The sequence below is a fragment of the Panicum virgatum genome, chromosome 6K (assembly GCF_016808335.1).
Source record: "Panicum virgatum strain AP13 chromosome 6K, P.virgatum_v5, whole genome shotgun sequence".
Lineage (NCBI taxonomy): Eukaryota > Viridiplantae > Streptophyta > Magnoliopsida > Poales > Poaceae > Panicum > Panicum virgatum.
The window spans coordinates 44,351,256-44,369,409 of record NC_053141.1 but is presented as its reverse complement, the minus strand read 5'-3'; the positions used below and the strand labels follow the sequence as shown (position 1 = coordinate 44,369,409).

Here is an 18,154-nt window from a genome sequence, read left to right as displayed (position 1 = left end):
GGCGGCCGGAGGCGGCTGATCTGTGCATCCAACGCCATTGTTGTCAGTGCTAGGAGTAGGAAGCGGCGGGTTGGTGCTCCCGACGCCATTGTTGTCAGTGCTAGGTGGCGGCGGGTTGGTGCTCCCGACGCCATTGTCGTCAGTAGCAGGAGGCGGCGGCGTGCCGCTGGTCCCGCCACTAGTGCTCTGCCCGTAGGCCGGCGGCGATCCTAGGGGAACGGCGCCGGGACTCTGCAACCTGTACAAACGGATAAGGATATGAAGTCTGAACTTTTTGGCAGGTTTCAGAGTATACGATCTATAACACATGGATTCTGAATTCAGATCAGTGAGTTACTGGGAACGTTCAGTGAAGACGAATGGTGAGGCGTGAGCGTGACTACCCGGAGGGAGGGAGGCAGAAGGCGACGGTGTAGTCGGCGGCGTTGCCGCAGGTGAAGGTGCTCGAGCCGTCGTCGTAGGCGTAGCTGTACGCGCGCGGGCACGCCGTCTTGAAGACGGACGAGTACGCCGTCGGCCGGCACGTCGTCGGCGTCGCGTAGGCGCCGCTGCAGCAGTACTGGTCCTGCCCGAACGCCTCGCACGCGCTCCGGCACGCCACCGTGCCGCCGCCGCGGTCCACCTGCAGCTCCTTGGGGCACGCTGCCGCACACGTGTCAGACATATAATTTCACGTGTCAGACGGTGCAACAAAAACTTTAGTAGTTAGGACACGCCATGGACGCACGTACAGCGGTTGAGGTCGGCCATGCAGCCGGTGGCGTTGCAGCCGCCGGCGGCGGCGCCCTGCCGCGGCCGCGGGACGGCAACGACGGGCAGGTTGTACCCATCGACGAGGCTCACGTCGTAGTAGTCGAGGTCGCCGGCGCCCTTCCCCAGCGTGACCTCGAACAGCGTCGCCGGCGGCGTGGCGCCGGTGCCCGCGCACTCCATGCGCCCGCCACAGTCGCCGGTCTGGCACGCGCCCTTGCCGCCAGCGTCGAACGCGCAGCCCGTGCGCGCCCATAACCGGCCGGACCACCCCGCCGGCGCCGGGACCTGCGCGGTCTGCCCCGGGTCGAGCCTGAACCCCGTCGTGGGCAGCTGCGGCGTGCCCGCGCCGGCGAGCGTCGCCGGCCAGATGGGCTGGGAGCAGTAGTTGGATATGGTGAAGCTGCAGCTCGCCATGGCGGTGCTGCACCAACGGGCCAGTACGAGCACAACGATCAGCAAGCGTGGTGAACTGCAACTTCTTGGCGTTTCCATGGTGTTCAGGTCCTGCAGTACTTCTGACTTGGGTTTCACTTGTCACAACTTCACTATGATCTTGATAGGATTGGAGGGAGTTGAGAAGAGATTTTGGACGTGGTTGCAGGCTTTAAAATGTTTTGGGTCTCAGATGTGGAAGAAAAAGGTTACTTGGTGAGATTGCTTTAGCATTTTGCGTGCATGGGGTGGCCTCAGCGAGAAGAAATACCTTATGTAACAATGCAAGGGATAAAAGTGAAACTGGTACTAGGGCGAGTAGCTAGTCTACTAGTAACACTTGCTAGAATGTATACCTTAATTCCTGACTAGATATACGTGCTGTGTTGTATAAATCTTAAACAACCTTCGTTGTTCACAACTCATCCTGCTAGTGGTGTGGGGAACCGGCCCAAAACTGAACCAAACAGATTTAGTGATATATATTTTAAACCCCAAACCACCCCAGCCCACCAACTTCTAGAACCAATTTAATCTAGACTGATGCATGTAAGAACTAAATATAGTGTTGTTTGACGCCTCGAACAAGGAATCATCTTGCACGCAACAGATAACTTTGAGGGTCACTGAAAAACTAACACTGGACAGGGAACCTAAGTGTTTAAGCTTTGGATCAATGTGACCATGTGAGCCATCAGGATCAAGTGAAGTAGAAAAAACAAAGATAATACATGAAACTTGAGATCTGAATATAAAATGACTTCTACATTGAGTTCATATTGCACAAAGGCTGATCACAATACTTAGTTCATATTGCAAATTGCAGAACCAATGCCACATATTTCAAGTTGAGATGATGGACCGGAGGTTAGCTTCCTTGATAAATAAAACTGAGGAAACAAGGATGATCTTCTAAACTGAGAGCACCACTTGAGTGCCTTGTACTGGGTGGAACAAGTACCTGTACCAATGCATGTTGGTTTAATCATCTTCCAATGTTGCTTGGACTTCAAGGGATAAACGAATTCATGTATATGTTGCCCTAAAGTCTAGATAAATGTATATGTTGCACATTTCCATGCCAGCAGAAAACAGTGCTCTGGATGCACAAGTTTGAGTAAATATTAATCTAAAGAATGTATATGTTGAATGCAGAGAATAAGATTTTATTTTAAACCTGAAGAACTGCAATGCTTAGCAGGGCTCCAAACAGAACAGCCCAAACCCCACAAAGTAGAAGACCTGCAAGACGAAAACATTCACAGCTTGTAATATCTGAAAGTTACTTCAAAAAACATCTGAAAGAGCTGTGAGCAAAAGGTAATGTTCAGCTTACCCCAATTATGATATGCTTAGATTCACTAGGGACTTCATTGAGGTGATACTTTTACTCTTGCTCAAAACCTGCAAACAATAAAACAATAAACATTGATTAGGCAAAAAAATAAGTAGGTAACCAACAACTCTAAATTGTAGTGACAATAGGGAGTTACAAAAACAGATGCAGCGATGCCATACCTTCACCATCAAAACAGAATTTAGGATCTTTGGTCTTATATAGCCAATCTTTCACGCAGACAAGGGCCTCAAGCATTTCCGGAGTTAGTGAGCTTCTATGATCTCCAAGAATCCTTCCCCCTAAACTGAAAGCAGATTCGGATGACACCGTGCTAAGAGGAATTGCAAGGAAATCCCGAGCCATAGCTGAAAGAACTAGAAACTTTGCAGCTTTGCTTCTCCACCAAGATAGAACATCAAAATCTTCTATGTTATTTTCAGGCTCTTCTTCCAAGTAGACATCAATCTCAGATTTTTGGGACTATGAAAGCATCACTTCAAACTTGTACTGAGCAAACTCGGCATCAATTTTTCTTTTCCCTAGAGCCGGTGAGCCCATGATATTGCTACTGCTCATACTATGTGAAGTACTTGTATTTGTGCAGCTTGTCCTTGTATTCTTTTGCTCATACAATGTGAAATACTTTCTCATCCACACCAAGTCAAATTCCACACGAGTACCAATCTGATCTACATTTTTGCACACCTTCTTGAAAAAGAAATCCAAATAGAATTTTTTTCTTTCTTGGATCTAATAAAGTGGCAATGACTAGTGCAAGGTTAAATGCAATTTCCTTATTCTTTCTAAGGGGGTTGTGATCTTTACTTCGAGGGTTAGCTTCATCTAGCTCCAAGTACTTCTCAAATTTAGAACACATGGATGATGCCAACTCCTTCAGCAAGTCAGTTGACTGCAAGGCTGGGTCTACCTTTAGTGCATGTTGGATGCAAATGACTAAGGGCAGAAACATGCATGTGTGCCGTTGGTTTCATGTCGGCTAAAACAGCAAGAGTGAGATCTTCAAAATCTTTGAGAAACTCACAAATTGCTTCCTCTTTCATCCATTCTTCTTCACTAGGACAAACTTCCAAATATTTTGAAGCATAAGCATTTAGAACAGCCTTGTAATCCGATGCTTCTCTAATCATTTTGTAGGTAGAGTTCCATCTGGTTGGAACATCAAGATAGATACCAGCTTTTGAGGCTGCACCCTTTCCATTTGCAATTGAATTGAATGCTTGGAGTCTTGATGGCGATGAGTCAATGTGCTTTAATAGCTCACGTATCATTTTGATCGCTGAATGTATTGTCCTCATCCCATCTTGAACCAAGATGTTAAGTATGTGGGCACAACATCTAACATGTAGATGATCTCCGCCAAACATTAGGTCATACTTGCAATCTGTTACTAATAGCTCACATGCAGTCGTGTTGTTGCTAGCATTGTCTAATGTCAAGGTAAAGATCTTCTCTCTTATTTCCCGGAGTCCGCGGCGGCATGGAGGGACGGCGGCCGTGGCGGCGTGGAGGGCGGCGACTGCTGCAGACCTCCCGTTGATGGCAGAGCAGGCCCTCGGGAGACCGGATCTGGCCATAGAGGACAGCACGGGGGGAGGTCCGCCGCGGATCTGGGCGCCGCAGCAGCAACGGACCGGAGTTCGTCGAGGCAAGGGGGGATTGTGGCAGCCCCGCCTAAATTAATCCGTCTTAAGTGTGCTAACCAATATCGAAATAGTAACTAGGGTTAACACGCACTTAAAACGGAGTAATCCGGCAGTGCTGTCGGGTAAAATCCCGATTAAACCACTTGAAACAGGATCGACAAAACAGTCCAGAGAATATAACATTCCACAAATTTTACAGTACAGAGTATAACTTATAGCAGGATTTTGCAGAGAAGAGAGGATCTAAGTCCTGGAAGAATCAATTTCTCAATCTGGTGGTGAATCTAGATGGAAAAGATATCAGGGTGAGTTTTTGATTAAGGACATTCTTGCTCAAACTGTTGATTAAATTAAACAGTATGATGCGAGATGCATATGCTCGATGACCATGAGAATGATGCACCCTCGAGATGTATGATTGCAATGCTAGTGCAATGCAATAACGAAATGTTTTATGCGCAATTAAAATGGTGCTTATGGCACGATGCAATTGCCACAATGCTGACTCAATTTTACATACACTATGATGCAACGATGATGATGCTCTTGATAGATGCATGTATGAGATGCATAAGCATGATGCACATATGAATAAGTTGATGATGCACATAACGCAATGCGCATACCGTACCCATTTTCCCGTGACTAAAACTCGTTAGCCCTATACCCTTGAGTAAAGATAAGAAGTTAGGACACTAATAAGGTTGCATAGAAAGGGATTGCAGTGAGTTACGTCACACATACCTAGACACCTGCGCGCTCCTAGTAGCTCAATCATGTGGCTGCAGCGCACACGAGAGTTTAGGTTCCATCGCGGCATCAAGGTCACATGACTAAACACCACCACAGAAGAAATCAAGAGTGGCAACCCAATATCGCCAGCAACGACAAGATAGGAACCGAAGACAACCCACGAAGTGATACTCAAACGCATACCCATTAGTCAGTCTACAGATTCCCGATCATGATGCAACACCATGCACTGACAAATGACATGAAATGATGTGATGCATGATTGTTGCATCAAGGACTGTATTTCAAAAGTTATTATCATCATGAATCTTTTTAATTTATCCAAAATTAACTGAGCAAGAATGAAAATACAAATTTTTTTAAAATGTTGGAATCAAGGTAGCCAGCAATATAGATTACAACATCAAGAAAAGATAAACTGGTTATTGAACGATGAATCGAAGGACTTTGTTGACAAAAATCAAGACTTAGTCACGAAAGGAAAAGCAACAAGGATTTTGTTGGAATAGATTCAAGGCATGGATCAAGGGTTAGTTTGATTGACAGGTTAAGATCAACGGTAAGGTTCACGCAAGACCCAAAGCCACTAACTTACAAAAGGACCTTCTCAACTCAAGGTTGAACTAGCATATTACGTCGGTCACATTACTACAACAGAAAACCTAGGAGGACATTCAGGTAAGAGCATCACATTTTAGTAAAACAACATAACAAGAAAGGCGATCAACCAAACCAAGATATGCCATGATGCATGCACGTCCTATACGTCCTCACAAAACAAAACAACTGCCAAATAGCTTTGGACTTACGGGGTTAGCGCCGGTGGCTTGGCACAAATTACGTCTCTCCCTATATATAACTAGCCGAATGCTATTTGTTCTTAACCTATCGCAATCATGGTTAGCGTACCTGTAGAAATTTGACAGCATATATATATAAATATTCACAACTGGACCCTTCGTGCCAGCACTCACGAACGGCCCCCATGTGTCCTACGCCACATGGGTAATGCATATGCAGTTGCCCACATATTCACCCATACATTGCCGTTCACTATAGAAACGACATCCATATAATTTTCTGCCGTATGGCCAACGTTAACATACGCCACCGAGATAGCGTATTCACGAGTTCCTTTACTCCCAATATAATCGACTGATGGTCGGTATATTGGCACCAGCTCAAGAAGGCCACTGCTTGAGCACAGCGTTCGGTTCGCATCACCGACTGGAAGGTCAGACTCCCTCAGCTGACTGAGTATACTTTACTCCCAATATAGTCAACCGATAGTTGGTATATCGGTAGCACCTCAAGTAAGCCACTGCTTGAGGGCAGCGTTCGGCTCGCATCACCGACGAGAAGGTCAGACTCTCTCAGCTGACTGAGGATCCTTACCTTCTTACCTTAGCGTAGGTGCGTCGTTACAGAATTTAAGGGTTGGTTTTGCACAAAAGTAAGATTTGACAGAAATGTAAAGTGTTGGAAGTCAGATATAAATAAACCATAAGTAAATAGCCACCTAACAAAACTCCCATAATTTTTCCCTAGGGCTTTAAGATCTAGGCACAATCCTTAACGGACCAACGCATTTGCAAACACGATTTTTGTGGTCAAGTTTTAAGAAAACAGATTTTTAAGGTTTGTTACACTCTCTGAAGTATGCTTTGCAGCTCTGATACCAGCTGTGGTAGCCCTGCCTAAATTAATCCGTCTTAAGTGTGCTAACCAACACCGAAACAGTAACTAGGGTTAACGCGCACTTAAAACGGAGTAATCCGGCAGTGCTGTCGGGTAAAATCCTGATTAAACCACTTGAAACAGGATCAACAAAGCAGTCCAGAGAATATAACATTCCACAAATTTTACAGTACATAGTATAAAACTGAATTATTATTATTACAAACCGAGTTTGAATTCATATAAGTATAACAGAGTTCAAGAGTGACGGAAAACGAACGATATTCTAGCGACGAAACAAGACGTCATGATGAAGCCCGTACATCATGTTAGCCACATCCTCAGATGTACCACCTGAAAAACAAAGCCACAAGCAAGCCTGAGTATACTAATACTCAGCAAGGCTTACCCGACTAAGGGTATACTTAGCCCTTTATCTAGACATGCAAGGCTTTTGGCTTGAGGGGTTTGTTTTGCCGAAAAGCAGTAAATAGTAGATCCTTAATTTCAGGTTTTAGCTTCCAAATTCTAGTTCAATTAACCATTCTAGGTGAGCATCTATCCAATAGCATACATGGTGGGAAACAATTATCTTTCATCATCCAACCAACCATATTCATCATCATCATCATCATCATCATCATCTTTCACTTCTTACTCTATGTGGCAAAAGAGTTAAGCAGTCCCAAACCGTGGGAAGCTGACGATTCGAATCGAATTTGTTAACTTGGCCAGGCAGACCTAACACACACGCATGGGGATCGACATCTCGCTTCGCCCACGTGACTTTTCCCCTTTCTTTCCGGGTTGTGGATCAGGGTCACCCACTTCGACTACAAGAATCCACACCACAGTACGTCGGGTCGTGAGCCTTCTTGCACCCGCATGTGACCGCATGAGAACAACGTTCAAAGAGGGTGAGGGAGAAGTCCACTCGCCGGGCTGATCAGGTACTTAAGCTTACCGATTACCATATTTCTCGGCATGTGGTTAGTACGTTCAAAAGATTAACCACCACTACCACACACTGCGGCCTTATCATTTTTCACTAAACAAACGGGGCATCACAAGTACCATAGCCCCGCCCGTGAGCCTTATATTTGCAGCATGTAATAAACATTCAATTCCTATAATTCTCGCTAGTGACAGGAAATCACTCGACTTCTACCGAACCATTAGCCTAGCCAACTAGCGACCTACACATACTAGTGTTCAAGCATAGGTACCTAGGATCATGCAGCTAAGGTTCCAAGCAACTCCTGTAAACTTAAATGCGCAAGTAGATAAGAATAATAATAAGTTGCATAAATTTAAAATATATAGAACATGCTCCGAGGCTTGCCTGGGATTAACACTAGGTTAGTGTTAGTTCAAGGATAATTGCTCGGTGAGCATCTTCCTTCGGTCGTGCACATCGGGATCCATCCGTCCATCTTTTAGACGTGTCCACATTCACCGTCTTCTGGCTTGACTCCATCATCACTTCATTCCCGCGGTTCTTCTATCGTACCTAAATGAAATGCGACAATGCATATGTATGAATGCACAGTTTCGAGTTACTCAACAATGTAGATGTTATTATTTTTCCTTCACGATAAAGTTGTAGTCCAACATGATGTGAGTTTGGATGTGAAACTTCTTAATTAACATCTCCTGAGCAGTCATTTATAGAGTAGGAATTTTATCTATACTAACTCATAAAAGAGCTGGGTGTGTTACTTTTCTTTTATATTAGAACTGAAAAAGCATTTCTACTCAACAAAATAATTCTCCAGACTAGGGAATGTAAGTGCTAGCAACGATCTTTTAACTGAAGATTGGATTCCTTAAGATGAGCTTGTGGTAAATTTTTCAGGATTAAAAGAGCTACACAGCAAGCATAGGAATTTAGATTCCTTTCCTAGGCATTTATCTAACTAAAAATCTACATAGCAAACTACTTAGTTTCAGTGACTAAAATTTTACAGACATGTTCATGTACTGAAAACCAAGGTCTAGTAAAAATATGAGATTTTTCTAATGAAGGAAACTAGGGCTTTTGATTTACAAAATTTATTCATGAATAAATCAAAAAGACTAGTTATACATTACTAAAAATACCCAAAATTTTTCCATAGGATCTAAAAACAAATCTAAGGCTGTCTTAAAAATTTGAGCTCGAGAAAACTAGTATAGAACCCTGTGGATTTAATTCTCTTTAACACAAGCATAAAACAAGATCTAATGAAACCTATAGCTAGATTTGTCAAAATGTCCTCAAATTTTTACAGTAAGCTATCCATCTATGGTATACCACTGTCCAAAAATAAACTAAATATCATGGATATAACTTGAGATACATACAAATGTGGATAAAAATAATATTTAATATAGAGATAAAACTATTGGTCAAATGCAAAAGTGGATGTAACAAAAGTTGTAGGTTTTGATCTAAGGATTCCAAAACATTTTAGTTTGCATTTTTCTTATTTTTATACAATTTTATACCAATTTTTAAAGTTCACTGATTTGGATTCAATAATGTTCATGTCATTTTTCACTCTAACCCCTAAACTTTCATTTCTTTTAACCCGAGGTCCCTGGACGAACCGAGAATAGGGGAGGGTCTAACGGCGCCGTTTCCAACGGTGTTCGGCCCCGGCGGCGAGGGGGAAGTTGGGGAAAAGGGTGAGGGGGCTCGTGCGCACCTGCCGGTGGTCTCAGTTGGGGCCGAGGTGGTCTGTGGCGGCCTGTCCACGGAAGCAGGCGGCCGGCGGTGATGGCTGCTCGGTGCGGCGGCACTCCGGTGGCTTGGGGCGGCGGTGGAGGGGTCGGGGAGGACCAGTGTAAGGTGGAGAAGCTTGCTGCGTAGTTGATTTGGTTCGGGGTGGGGCGGAGGAGGGGGCTCCGCGTTGTCGCAGAGACGGCGGCGGCGCTATGCCATGGCGGCGGCTCGCCGGTGAGGCAGGGAGGGGATGGCCGGCTGGGGAGCTTCTCTGAGGCGAGAGGGTTCCGTTCCCTGGGTCAATTGGAGCCGGGGAAGGGCGGAGGTGGGAGCTCGACGGTGCAGGGACGGCCGGCGGCCATGGCGGGCGGCTCTGGACGCCGTGGAAAGCTCGACCTGGCGCTTGGAGCAGGGAGGAGAGTAGAGGGGGAGGTAGGAGGCTCGATTGCGAAGCAAATGGAAGGGAGGAGAGCCGGGCAGAGGGCGCAAGCGAGCGGAGAAGTGGCGCACGGCCCGGCTCGGCGCGTTCGTCGCCGTGGCGCGTCGACGGCCGTCCTCAGCGTGCGCGCAGGGAGGTGGCGCCATGTGGAGGGGCCGAGATACTTCGGGAGGAACCAGGGACTGGGAAAGGCTGGGGCACGGCAACGGCACGGCGCGTGACCGGCGGCGAACGGCGTCGGCACGGCGTCACGGTGAAAACAGAGAGGGAGGAGAGAGAGAGATGGAGTGAGGGCAAACTCGTAAGTAACTCGAAGTTCTAAAACGCAGTTTGTAATTTCAGTTTTTCTCCTTCTTCCTGGCCTCAAACGAAAAACTCTTGAATACCAAAGTTGTTTAAAATTTCGAGATCTACAACTTTTGTTTCAGGAAAAAGTTCATTTGAGGTTTCGTTTGAAAAATAAAATTTAAAACTTGAGTGTATTTGAAAATATCGTATACACTTCGGAAATCAACTTTTCCTCCCATTTTTGTGTGGCGACTCAAAAAACTTTGAACACAAAAGTTGTTCGTCTTTTGAAAACCTACAACTTTGGTTTTGGACAAAAATTCATTTGACCTATATTTTAGAAATTATTTTCAAAGTATATTTGTTCAAATTTTGAAAGATTGTTTAAAACCTCGAATACTATGGTTCATTTGACCTGTCATTTTATGTACAAAAATTCATATACACATAAACACACATACACATAAACATTCATGCATACACATGCAATAATTCAAGGTTTCCTATTTAATGATGCATGATTTGGTGCTAATTACCCTGAATTGGCTATTTAAAAACCTGGGCCGTCACAGGGATGGACTGAGGGGGAGACGAGGGGAAGGCGGAGAGGCCCCGCCGCCGCCGTCCTGCACCGGCGAGGTGCTCCGGCGGCGGCGTGGGGGAGGGACGGGAGGCGGGGGGGGGGGGGGGGGGGGGGGGGGTTGAGCGCCGGCGGCGCGGTTTCTGCCCGAGTCGCCCCTCGCCCCTCGGGACGACGCGGGGGCCTGTCACTATTACAATATCTTTATGAATAATTGGAGTAGCTGAGAAACTTTCAATCTTGGTCAATAAAGTTAATTGCAGTATTGCAACCTAGATGGGGAGCAAGATCCAGAGCAATTACGATTAGCCCAATGCTGAATCAAGCAATCAAACCGCAAGCAACAAAATTGCAGCAATACTCGAATCTAATCCAGATAAGCAATTCAAGGTAAATTGTGCTAAAATCCCCCCAGCGTGGACCTGATCGGAAACTCAAACCCAAAAGTAACCACTAGAAAATCAATTCACCTTGCAGCAAAAAAAGATCTGGATAAAAGGAACTCCGCAGTTGCGAGTGCAAAGAGCGTGGACCTCGACGAAGTTGGTGAACTTGGGGTCCCGGTTGACCACGAGCCGATGCACCTGGATTCACATCAACCAAGAACCAAGAAAAACCCACCACGGGATCAGCAACGCCCAATTCAAAGCTGGACTACTGGAGCCCAGCACCAAGATCAAATCTTTCTTGCCCAGCAGGCTCACCGCTCACCTCGTACTCGACCTTGTGCTTCTCCGAGTCCTCGAGCGGGACGTAGTACTTGGCCAGCCGCGTCTTCCCCTGCCGGTTTTGCAGCAAAACAAGATCCGGATACTACTCTGCAGTTGCAGCAAAACAAGAGGGATACCCTGGCGGCGCACGAGCCCTTCGGCCGCAGCGACGGGAGGCGCAACCCCGGCGGCCCCGGAGGCGCACGAGCCCCCCGGCCGCAGCCCGCAGCCCGCAGCGACGGAAGGCGCAACCCCGGCGGCGGGGAAGCGGCGGCCCCGGCGGCGCACGAGCCCCCCGGCCGCAGCCCGCAGCGACGGAAGGCGCAACCCCGGCGGTGGGGAAGCGGCGGCCCCGGCGGCGCACGAGCCCCCCTGCCGCAGCCCGCAGCGACGGAAGGATTAGGTTTGAGACTGAAACGGACCGAATCGAACCAGTAAAGAGAAAAAACCGAACCAAACCAGCCCACTATAGATGTTTTGATCCACTAGACACCAAACCAATTGAGACCAAATAGTAAAACCGGCCCACTAAAACCGGGCTCAGCCCAGACCACTACCAGGTTGATTCACAACTCAAGAGCCATGGTTTCATGCGCTATGTTCTTCATGGATAGTTTTGCAAGTCACTAAGAGCATAAGACCACTCCAATGAACACATACAGATCCAAAATTCGAGCACTGAATTGAATTAATTAAAACTGACACTGCAATGTTTTCTACTCATGGACTAGAAAAAAGAAATATCCTATTTGGGCCATAACATATGACTCTGAACATTGCCTCCAGGTAGGTAAACTTGTCTTGCAGCAGTAAGACGAGTACAAGGAAGGCATCAATCCCACACACACTGTCATGACACTATGTACTTGGTTCTACTTCAAATAACTGTACCATTTCATCTGTATAAACAAACAGCGTAGGTATCTAAACAGACGCCAGCTGCTTTCTTTGCAAGTCCAGAAAGTATATATCACCATTGCTTCTGATTGGGTATGACAAAAAAGAATAACCATCCTTAGGCAACCAACTTTATGCTTCAAAAAATTGATCATGATGAGAAGCCAAGCAGGTACCAAGTATCTACCAGGGTTAACCAAACCGGTGGGAACCGGTTCGGTTTGACCGGTTACCGGTCAAACCGGTCCGGCCCGATTTCGGTTCGGGCCGGTACCAAACCGGCCCAAATTTAAAATTCAAATTTAAATTAAAAAAATGAAAAATTCCCAAAAAATTCCTAAAATACTTCAAGGTGCGACGAATCTAATGATGTCAAAGTTTCTCAAAAATTCGTTCATTTAGTATAGTTTGCGGGCATATAAAGTTAAATCAAAAAAGAAAAAGAAAAAATGGGCCAGCCCATTAAGGCCCACCGCATATGGCGACCGGTAAACCAGTCAAACCGGGAAACCACTTTTAAACCGTCGGATTTTTGGGTTAAAACACCGATAACCGGTCAGACCAGACCGGTAAACCGGTCAAACCGGTCGGAACCGGTTACACATATGCTTTTGAATTTGGATTTGAATTCAACCGGTTTCCACCGGTTTCCGGTCAAACCGGTCTGGTAAACCGCTAGCGGAGGGCGGCGGTTTGACCGGACCGGTCGGTTTGGTTAACCCTGGTATCTACCTCACAACGAAAGTAGAGGTCTCAAAATTATCAACTAATCATACTCAGCATTAGCCTGGCTTAGCCCTCACTCTATCCTCAAAGAGGCCAATAGCAAGCTCATGACAATAATACAAAAAGCATACATCTTTCAAAATTCCACACGCAGTCTATTAATAAATACTAGTGAACAAAGATAAGTCTGCAGTATCAGGTCCACATTCCACAGAGGTATGGTGAAGAATATTCAAGAAAAAGCAAAATAGAAGCTTTTTCAGAACTAAACTTCAGATGCATAAAGTAATTATTGTTCAGAAGTCACTTGGCAAAAAGTTCTCACATTGTGCAACAGTAACAAGCTACCAAACCAATCTACAGGGCATAAATGCTAAAACAACTCATATCTAGCATAGTTATACTAAAGCAGAATATTATCATGCCCATTCAAGCCGTCTTCTCAATAGATGCTCCATTTTCACCATCCGGAGCATTAGGATCATCAACAATTGAGAGACCTTCAATGTCCAAAGGGTGTCCAGTCATCGGATCGATAAGCTGTCTGTCCCGAGGCCCGCCCTTGTGTGCCATAGCTAACATTGGAGGTGGAGGTAGAATTCCTGCACGAAAGAGTATGCGCTCGACAGGATCTGATGGCTGTGCCCCAACCGACAACCAATACCTGCAGCAAGACGGTAGTCACCCGAGAGTGAGTCTGTGAGTGACAACCTAATATCACGTCAAGTACAATCTTTCAGCTTCATTCCATTTTCTAAAACAAATACATGTTTTGTAGACGATCACTGTCCCTTCACTCTAACTTGTCAAAGGCAGCATAACAGATATTGACCAAAATAAATAATGAACTCAACAGCTGGAAAACATCAAGAGAAGCCACAAAACTGGCTACCTCCAGAGCAGTTACTGAAACTTTGAAAAAAAAAATCTACTGTAACTCTTAAAAGTCGGTCATACAGATATAATTTTTCCCCATGCCATGCCTATTATGCCTATGCATAGTCAAACAATTTCAATGGGCAGTTCCCATCATGCTATCATACTCCAGAAATTATTTGACCATGGTATCATACTCCAGTTTCGGTATTTAGGATCGGTGCTACAAAAGGATGGCGACATTGATGAAGATGTTAAGCATAGAATTTCAGCTGGCTGGTTGAAATGGCGTCAAGCTTCTGGCATCCTTTGTGACAAAAGGGTGCCACAAAAGCTAAAAGACAAGTTCTATAGGACAGCAATTCGCCCGGCGATGTTATACGGTGCTGAATGTTGACCTACAAAAAAGCGACATGTCCAGCAACTGAGTGTAGCAGAGATGCGGATGTTGCGTTGGTTTTGCAAGCACACAAGGAGGGATAGAGTCCGAAACGAAGCTATTCGGGATAGGGTCGGAGTGGCACCAATTGTGGAGAAACTTACCCAACATCGGCTGAGATGGTTTGGACATGTCCAACGGAGGCTTCCTGAGGCGCCGGTGCGTAGTGGGGTTCTTGAGCGGGTCGATAATATAAAGAGGGGTAGAGGTAGACCTAAACTGACTTGGGATGAGTCGGTTAAGAGAGACCTTAATGATTGGAATATCTAAGAGATAGCTTTGGATAGGAGCGCTTGGAGACTAGCTATCAATGTGGCTGAACCATGACCTTTATTTCTTTTGGGTTTCATCTCTAGCCTACCCCAACTTGATTGGGAAAAAAGACTGTGTTGTTGTTGTTGCAGATGTGAAAGGCTGAAATACTAGAATGAAGATAACATTTTCTAGTCAGCTTCTATCGACTGATCTCAAATTGATAGGGTTCAAAAAAGGTATATCATTGCACCGCTTAAAATAATTACTTCCTGCAAATAGGCATTCCAAAAGGGCATGTAAAATCCCAAGCAATAAGTAATGCGCTGGAAAACATGAACACTACGATCTAGCAGTTAGCATCAGCCCTGGATTTGGAACTTTTGAAAAACACTATGGACAGGATAACAAGTTACAATTTGACCTTCTCTTCACCTCAAAGGAATAAAAGAGTAACGACTAGTCATGTAACTAGCTTCTGAGTAAAATAAAAACTTTGAGGGAAAGCCAAATAGCTAGTTCAATAGCAAAGCAGAAAAGGGAGGAGAGGTAATTCCAGGAGCCCTCTCGCATTCCGCAATGCCAAGTTCTTGGACAGTTTGATAACCAGAACACGACCACAAACTAGTTCAAAAACCATCTATTAATGCAACGAGAGGACAACGAGTGCCGGTATAGTACTCACTTGACTCGGTCAAATTTTAACCCCATCCTCTTGCCACCATCCTTCCCTGCAAAGCAGCACACACGTCACTGCTCATCCTCACCCAATCGCAAGGCTAGGTTATTCGTCCTTAAGGAATCAAAGCAATTTGATGGCGGGATTAGGATTGGACACGATACCGGGGAGCGGGTCGTAGTATCCGAGCACCTCGAGGTGCTTGCCGTCGCGCCGGGAGCGGCTGTCGGCGGCCATCAGCCGGTAGAAGGGCCTGTTCCGGCATCCGAACCGGGCCAGCCGGATCCGCACGACCATCCCCGCTCCCTTCTCGTCCTTTGCCTTTTCGGAGCTGTTGATGCGGTGGCCGGTGGGGGAAGAAGGTTTTGGGAGAGGGATGGAAATGCGCTCTCTCTCTCTCTCTCTTTATTGAAATGGAATGGAGGAAGAGGAAACGCGGAGGTGGTGTGGCAGAGCTAGACGAAGGGACTACGTCCATGGGCCGGTCAATTGCATGGGCTTTTATTTTTTTCCAGCAACTTAATGGGCTTTCACGAGCCCAGCACATAGTTAATATTTTATTTTCCTCACAAAAAAGTTAATATTCTATCTTTTATTTCTTTTCCTCGCTTTTTTTTTCCTCGTGGTGCTCCGCGCAGGCAGATGCAGCGGCAGCGTGGCGTGCTCGCCGGCGTGGCCAGCGGACGGCTAGCTGCTGCAAGTCAGTAGCATTAACAAACACCTCCCCTCACATGATTTAGCAGGTCTGGTGTCTGCTGAAAGACATGGTTGACATTTTACATGTTTTTTTTTTGAACTGAGGACACGCCCCATTTCCATTACGTAACGGAAATACCGATCATTCGTACAACGAGAGAAGACGAGCGAAAGAGAACAGTTTGGATGGGGGGAGGGCTAAAAGTTCAAACAGGGAGGAGAGAGCCCAGGCAGAGCTGACATTCAGCCTGCAAAGGGGAACCCCCTGCCTTTGACCCGCCCTGAACCTAGGATTCCTAGGCTAAGTCCTCATAAGACGAAATACAGTTTTACCACATAAGAAAGGATGACAATAGGCAAAAACACTAGCATCATCTTCGACAGAAGGTTGAGTATCACTCCTCATCATCAGAAGTGTCTTCTCCCGGCGCCTGGGCTTGAGTTGTACTGGGAAGCAGTCTGGGAAGGGAACGTCTTGGCGGAGCCGACGCCCAATGAACACAGGATAGTAGAGTCTTCACACCCTCCAAGATCTTGCCATGCATCTCCGGACCGTATAGACCTGCCCAATAAGACATAAGCGCACAAGCATATATAATAATATCAGTTGGATGTTTCAAGGCCTTATTCTCGAAGCAAGCCTCGTTTCTTCGTTTCCAGATCGCCCAGCAAATGGCCGAGAGACCAAAAACATGAATCGAATTACCGTCGGGTAACCACCGACGTATCCAGCTTTTGTATTGTGTTAGTGAACTGGGAATGTTGGTTGCACCGAAGCAAGTGCCAATCACACCCCATACTACTTTAGCAGTAGGGCAGGTAAGGAACAAATGTTCAATAGTTTCATCGGCCGAGCAGAAATAACAGGAAGGGCTCCCTGGCCAGTTCCTTTTGATCATATTGTCTTTAGTCAAGATAGCACCATTCTCTACCAGCCACATGAACACCCTGATTCTATGAGGAACCTTAGCAGACCATATATATGAGAAGGTCTGCCCAGAGTCTGAGGAAGATAGAGAGTCATATGCAGATCTAGCAGAAAAGATTCCTTTATGGCCATTTTCCAAGTTATCTCATCAAAAGAGTTGTTGTATGGGTATGCAAAGACTTCATCAATAACAGAACACCAGGAATCGAAAAGTATTGTGGGAAGCCATCTGGAGAAATTTAGATGAGCCCCTAATTAGCACAGAGTGTATAGATATCTTTTTGTCCAGGCAGAGGTCATAGAGCACAGGGTGAAGGATGCATAGAGGTTTCTCTTTCATCCATGGTTCCTCCCAGAAAAGAGTTGATTGCCCATTATTCACTTTCACTTTTCTGTTTCTCATGTAGAAATATTTGATCTTGAGTAGGTCAGTCCATATCGGAGAATCATCAGGCCTGTGTGTGATAGCACCAATGGGGGCCCCTTTTATGTATTTGGCTTTGACAATATTTTGCCATAAACCCTCCTCATTGTCCAATCTCCACCACCATTTACACAACAGGCTAATGTTTATTTTCCTGATGTCTTTAATCCCCAAGCCACCTTTTTTCTTGCTTTTACAGACAATTTCCCATCTAACTAGGTGGTACTTCTTCCTCGTGTTGTTCCCTCGCCAAAGAAAGTTTCTTCTTTGTTTGTCAAGGGACTGGGAGGTTGTTTTAGGTAAGAGATACATCGACATATGGTAGATAAATGTACTTGACAAGCTCGAGTTAATGAGCACAATCCTGCCAGCAATGGAGAGGGAGTTTCCCTTCCATGAGGACAGTTTCTTTGCATTTTTATTCACCAGAGGGGTCCAGTCTTTAACATGGAGCCTGCTTGGGCTGACTGGGACACCAAGATATTTGATTGAGAATACACCAAGCTGACAATTGAAGATATCAGCATACATCTTGTGTTTAGATTCATCCCCATGAATCATGATGATCTCACTTTTACCAAAGTTTATCTTTAAACCAGACATTAGCTCATAAAGATAAAGAAGTAGTTTCATGTTTCTAGCCATGTCCACATCATCTTTAAGGCAGATGATGGTATCATCAGCATATTGTAGTATAGCAACACCATTGGTGATTAGATTATCAGCTAGTCCGCACAGAATATTGTTTGATTGAGCTTGTCTGACCATTCTTGCAAGGTAGTCAGCAACAAAATTAAAGAGAATTGGGGATAAAGGATCACCTTGTCTCACACCTTTGTGACTCACAAAGTATGGCCCTTCAATATTATTGAGTTTCACACAGACAGTCCCCCCAGTG

The 18,154-nt window shown here is 45.6% G+C and overlaps 2 protein-coding genes and 2 long non-coding RNA genes across 5 annotated transcripts; all 4 read right to left on the bottom strand.

The window, feature by feature from the left end:
• Positions 1-379: 379 nt before the first annotated feature.
• LOC120712894 (pathogenesis-related thaumatin-like protein 3.5) lies at positions 380-6,080 on the bottom strand. 2 transcript variants are annotated; one of them, XM_039998820.1, is made up of 3 exons: positions 4,941-6,080; positions 732-1,159; positions 380-642 (listed from the first exon to the last, which is right to left on the bottom strand). In XM_039998820.1, the coding sequence occupies exons 1-3, from the start codon at positions 5,126-5,128 to the stop codon at positions 380-382; spliced, it is 879 nt and encodes a 292-aa protein (XP_039854754.1). In that variant the 5' UTR covers positions 5,129-6,080. The 2 variants fall into 2 exon arrangements, with proteins under 2 accessions (XP_039854754.1, XP_039854755.1); XM_039998821.1 differs by lacking the exon at positions 4,941-6,080 and having other exon boundaries at positions 732-1,293.
• On the bottom strand, positions 1,783-4,216 carry LOC120712895. The gene is made up of 4 exons (XR_005691086.1): positions 2,704-4,216; positions 2,522-2,589; positions 2,363-2,427; positions 1,783-2,146 (listed from the first exon to the last, which is right to left on the bottom strand). It is a non-coding gene; the product is annotated as an uncharacterized LOC120712895 (long non-coding RNA).
• A 1,529-nt stretch (positions 6,081-7,609) lies between the features above and the next one.
• LOC120712896 lies at positions 7,610-11,566 on the bottom strand. The gene is made up of 3 exons (XR_005691087.1): positions 11,341-11,566; positions 11,100-11,213; positions 7,610-8,128 (listed from the first exon to the last, which is right to left on the bottom strand). It is a non-coding gene; the product is annotated as an uncharacterized LOC120712896 (long non-coding RNA).
• A 1,578-nt stretch (positions 11,567-13,144) lies between these two features.
• LOC120712892 (30S ribosomal protein S16-2, chloroplastic/mitochondrial-like) lies at positions 13,145-15,629 on the bottom strand. Its single transcript, XM_039998817.1, has 3 exons — positions 15,373-15,629; positions 15,215-15,260; positions 13,145-13,626 (listed from the first exon to the last, which is right to left on the bottom strand). The coding sequence occupies exons 1-3, from the start codon at positions 15,503-15,505 to the stop codon at positions 13,392-13,394; spliced, it is 414 nt and encodes a 137-aa protein (XP_039854751.1). The 5' UTR covers positions 15,506-15,629; the 3' UTR covers positions 13,145-13,391.
• Positions 15,630-18,154: the final 2,525 nt, after the last annotated feature.

What these genes read in the sequence shown, in the direction of transcription:
- LOC120712892 (XM_039998817.1), bottom strand. Translation starts at nt 15,505, where the DNA reads ATGGTCGTGCGGATCCGGCTGGCCCGGTTCGGATGCCGGAACAGGCCC. An exon ending in ATACTACGACCCGCTCCCCG is followed by an intron (nt 15,261 to 15,372) that starts GTATCGTGTCCA and finishes GCTGCTTTGCAG; the next exon opens with GGAAGGATGGTGGCAAGAGG. An exon ending in TTAAAATTTGACCGAGTCAA is followed by an intron (nt 13,627 to 15,214) that starts GTGAGTACTATA and finishes GTCTTGCTGCAG; the next exon opens with GTATTGGTTGTCGGTTGGGG.
- LOC120712894 (XM_039998820.1), bottom strand. Translation starts at nt 5,128, where the DNA reads ATGGGTATGCGTTTGAGTATCACTTCGTGGGTTGTCTTCGGTTCCTAT. An exon ending in GAGCTACTAGGAGCGCGCAG is followed by an intron (nt 1,160 to 4,940) that starts GTGTCTAGGTAT and finishes CGCCATGGCGAG; the next exon opens with CTGCAGCTTCACCATATCCA. An exon ending in CATGGCCGACCTCAACCGCT is followed by an intron (nt 643 to 731) that starts GTACGTGCGTCC and finishes CGTGTGCGGCAG; the next exon opens with CGTGCCCCAAGGAGCTGCAG.